The sequence below is a fragment of the Sphaeramia orbicularis genome, chromosome 4, assembly GCF_902148855.1.
Source record: "Sphaeramia orbicularis chromosome 4, fSphaOr1.1, whole genome shotgun sequence".
NCBI classification, from domain to species: Eukaryota; Metazoa; Chordata; class Actinopteri; order Kurtiformes; family Apogonidae; genus Sphaeramia; species Sphaeramia orbicularis.
In genome coordinates this window covers 39,039,167-39,044,038 of record NC_043960.1, presented here as the reverse complement: position 1 = coordinate 39,044,038, position 4,872 = coordinate 39,039,167, and the positions used below count along the sequence as shown (strand labels likewise).

Sequence of the window (4,872 nt, the reverse complement as noted above, 5' to 3'; positions counted from 1 at the left end):
ATGGGAGCAATGATATCGGGTGATTGACTTTTTGCTGCTCCAAAATATCATTTTTTTATTGCCTTTTAAATTCCAGTCCAGGGCAGCTCTGGTTGAACTAATGTGTATAAATTAATATTGAATAAACAGAATAAATGTGACTGTAAAGATCATAAGGTCAGAGTAGATTTTTTTTTAAATTTGCATATTAATTGAAACGTATTATTGCATTCTCATTCTCATTAGTATCATTAGAAGTGGTAGACTTACTGTGTTTATTATTGTTAATAATAGAGCAGTGCACTCTTTTTGCTTTAAAAATGCCACTGACCCACTTTCTTTTTCCTTCACAAGTTTCAGGAACGATGAGATTTGGGAAAACCACATAAAGGGAAGGTGGCACAGTAACACAGTCAATATGCAGTGTTTTTATCCTGTTGGGTTTTATTGTTCGAGGGCAATATGCGCATACATACTGTTAAAACAGCCCATCCACTAACGTCCACTTCATCCTCACTGAGTCTGATTCTTCTGCTTCTGGGAGGTACAGGGTGATGACATCAACCCGATGACTGTCTTTGCATCGGGTCACAACAGGACAAAGCGCCCTCTCCTCACTTTTATGTATTTTATGCGCAGCATTGTATCCGCGTCTCCAAAGCCCCCTTTTCAGAGCCGGCGCAGCACAAACATGATTATGTAGGAGGTGCCGGTGTCGTGTCAAAATACATTAAGCTTCACTCCTGACGGACATGCCTGGAGACTTTGATGTGGCTGCGGTTATCAGAGCCTCAATTCGCTCTGGTCCAATCATCAGGCTGCTGAGGGAAGAAGCGTCAAACGCGCGACTCACCTCTGCGCGTTCATGTGGAGACTATAAACGGCTGTGGCGCGCAGAGCTGCGAGTAGTGGAGGAGAGAGGAGAGGGAAGAGAGAGAGCCGTGGGAGATGACAGCATCTATTCCACTGTGGGAGACAGATAAATAGGACTGCTCAAGATGCAATCTGCACTCATATTTTTTCTCTCTTTTGTGACCAAACTTTTGTGAGCCCACTGGTATGTGATCAGGACAGTGCAGGCATGGAGCTGAATGACACTGGAGTCCAAACACTGGCTCCTGAGCCATGTGAACAGCAGATACTACAGGAGGACCATACTGACAACTGTAGCGGAGGTTCTACCAGCAACCTGTCGCTGCACTGCTGGCTGCAGATCCTCACCAAGGAATCCATCATGGAATTTCAAGGAGACAGCTCCAGTCTTGTGGTGCGTGTGATGATAGCATGTGTCTACTCTATAGTGTGTGCACTCGGGCTGGTAGGGAACTCACTGGCACTGTATTTACTACATTCACGATACAGGCAGAAGCAATCGTCCATCAACTGCTTTGTGATGGGACTGGCTATAACAGACCTACAGTTTGTCCTGACTTTGCCGTTCTGGGCCGTGGACACGGCCCTGGACTTCCGCTGGCCTTTTGGCCGGGTGATGTGCAAAATCATCAGCTCTGTGACAACCATGAACATGTATGCCAGTGTATTCTTCCTGACAGCTATGAGTGTGGCACGCTATTACTCCATCTCCTCTGCGCTGAAGATGCACAGCCGCAGGGCTGCAGCCACTCGGGCCAAATGGACCAGCCTGGGCATTTGGGTTATTTCTTTGCTGGCCACTTTGCCTCATGCCATCTACTCCACTAGTGCCCAGGTGTCAGATGAGGAGCTTTGCTTGGTGCGCTTTCCAGAATCAGGCAACTGGGATCCACAGCTGCTTTTGGGTCTATACCAGCTGCAAAAGGTCCTTCTGGGCTTCCTTATCCCTCTGATCATAATCACTGTCTGCTATTTGCTGTTACTGCGCTTCATCCTCAGCCGACGCATCACAGGGGCAGCGGGCCCAGAGGCTGAGCAGGGCCGGCAAAGTCGTCGTTCTAAAGTGACCAAATCCATTGCCATTGTGGTTCTGTCCTTCTTTCTGTGCTGGCTGCCCAATCAGGCATTGACATTATGGGGAGTGCTCATAAAGTTTGACCTTGTGCCCTTCAGCAAGGCTTTCTACAATGCTCAAGCCTACGCTTTCCCCCTCACTGTGTGTTTGGCACACACCAACAGCTGCCTCAACCCTGTGCTCTACTGTCTGATTCGCCGGGAGTTTCGGGCAGGTCTAAAGGAGCTCCTGCTGCATGCTACACCATCCTTTAGGAGACTGTCTCATCTGCTGCCTCGTAAGGCCAAAGTGGCTGAGGCACCGCCCGTTCTGGTGCTCGTCCAAATGGATGTCTGACTTGGGTGACTCAGCTTTGAGCAGCTTACAAAGTCAGTGACTAACTCACAAAGTAAATATGTGAGAGCTGTCTCTAGTTCTGTTGATTTGAAGGGTGAGTAAACCCTCAAACCTGCTGGACAAAAAAAAAAATCAAATCTCTTTTTAGCTTTTGAAAACCAGAAGTTCATTATGGACTACCCAGTGGGATGTGCTCCACATTTACTGTGTGCTCCAGGGTTCACACCGCACATGTTTGTACTTATTATACAATGACTTCCTCCATCACTGAAGGTATCACACTGTGTCTCTTTGTGTCTTTCTGTCAGTACTTATGATGCTCTCTGGTAAATGGGTTATGAATATGTATAAATGTCACTTTTAAATTAGATTAAAAGAGTAGCAGTACTTAGACAGGTCTGAGATGAGCAAGGTTGAGATTAATAAAAAACCTCTATTAACATCTGCCACCACATGAGCATCATGAATGATAATAAGTACTCCTTACATTCCCACGATATGATGAAAACTACCCAGTATTAACACTGTGTTGATATTCCATTCATAAAAATGTGGCGATCTATTAATGAGGAACAAAATCTGAATATAATTAGGAACTGATTGAGAAAAAACTAATAAATAATGAATACAGCATCAGTAACGAGGAGGTGCTTCAGTGTTTCAGCTTTTTGCTGTGTCTGTGATTGTTCTTTTGTGCCTTTGTTTCCAGTGATTCATTCAGTAAAAGTAAAATTGTGTGGAGAACATAATTATGGCAAATATTCAGATTTCACAATGCAGATGGTGAAATTTAGAAAAAAGAAATCAATAGAAAGAATAACTTGCTACAGAAGCAGAATGTGATATAAAAGCTTTATTATAATGAGTGTGTAGTTAAAGAGATGAAAGCAGTCCTTGAGGACACAGGATCACAAGTCCAACTGATTGAATATAGATGTAAACTTCCATGCAACACGTTCCGTTCTCGTTGCCTACACATTTTCTATAGAGATCAGTAGAAATATTCATGAGCAATATCTCCCACTCCCAGGCCTGGCCACAACACATATGTTTTTGCCTAGCTGTAGATGTGTTAGCATGAACAACAAAAAGAATCATTTAGAGGATACATTAGATTTGCAGATTTGTGTATCTTTGCCACATATTCAAACTAGGCCATTCATAAAAATGAAGCATTTCTCAATGGGTATCAGCTTCTCCTCTCTGTTACACCCTTATATTTGTGGCAGGAGCACATAACTGATGTGATAATGTAATCTTCTGTAAATATGTTGTCTCTCGATATGCTGTTTTGACTCTGGTGACACTCATGATCATTTGTAGAAGGCTATTTTGTTGATTTGATGTTGCAATGGAAACATTATATATTGACTTATTACAGATGAAATGATGTAAAAACAAATGAATAAATAATTCCAAAGCCCCCAGTTTGAACTACTTGGAATAACTGGGCCAAGCCAAGTTAAAATTCAGGGCACATAGAGTACATAGCGAGAGGAATGATTGCTGCTGACGGTTTGGAAAGAAAAAAGGAATAATGTTTTTAGAAAACATCCCACACTGACAAAATGATGGTAGACAGACTCACACCTCTGTTCTTTTATTAATGGGTATGAATTTTCTCATTCTGCATTTGTGCAGAACTTCTTCAACCGCTAACAAGATCAGGAACGCACCGCACAAATTATCTATGAGCAAAGGTGCTGCTGTAAGTGTTGGTACAAGAAATGCTGTAACACAGAACACCACTTCAAAATCCTCTCCAATGACCTGAGATAAAATGAGATTATTTGTTAAAAGCCAAATACAATGCTCTAAAATGTGAAAAGTCTGGGATATCACTATATATCAGTATTGTAAATTGCAACACTTACTTGTTTACAGATGCTTTTGGATGAGTAACACGCTCCTGGACACAACAGTCTGTATGATCATGAAATATATATTTGTGATGAGACATAAATGCACTATGTTTTCGTATTACTTGCATAAATATCTGCATATGAGTCCCAGACGACCAGGGCATCATCAAAGGTTACTGCTTTGACTAAATTTTGCACACAAATTTCTGGCATGCGGTAGTGAATTTGGAGATCCTCCTCTAACCCTAGTGGCTGTTTAGAGCTTGCTGGGCTGTTTTGGGTGTTTGGTTATGAGGATATTAACTCTCAAACAAGGATACTTGAACATACTTGTGTGCTTATATGACGTTTGTGTTGGAGTCGGTTTAGTGCTGGGTGCTGCCATTTGCTGCCATTAGATAACGCCATCATTAGGCTAACACCTGTCTCTGTTAGGACATCTACGATTACAGCCACTTTACATCGATGTCTGTGTAGAGGGCTCAGACTGCTTGTCTGCGAGAATCCTTATGCTCACTCCTGTCTTCTTCTATGTGTCTCTAGACATCTTATAATGCTGTTCCACTCTGGTACACTATTTTGTGTGTTTCTGTTGTAAAAATGGCCTTAACAACCAACATGTACCATTTCTTGGCACTTTTTTGTTGAAAGAGGGGACGACACAGATAGGGTGGAGTTACACTGGCATCACCCAATACAGTTTGTTGATTGGGTGACAGAAAACAACATCACTCCTTGCTGCTGGAT

At 42.6% G+C, this 4,872-nt stretch overlaps 1 protein-coding gene across 1 annotated transcript; it reads left to right on the top strand.

Annotated features, from left to right (window-relative positions):
- Positions 1-918: 918 nt before the first annotated feature.
- On the top strand, positions 919-3,607 carry rxfp3.2b (relaxin family peptide receptor 3.2b). The gene has a single exon (XM_030131940.1). The coding sequence runs from the start codon at positions 1,061-1,063 to the stop codon at positions 2,261-2,263; it is 1,203 nt and encodes a 400-aa protein (XP_029987800.1). The 5' UTR covers positions 919-1,060; the 3' UTR covers positions 2,264-3,607.
- Positions 3,608-4,872: the final 1,265 nt, after the last annotated feature.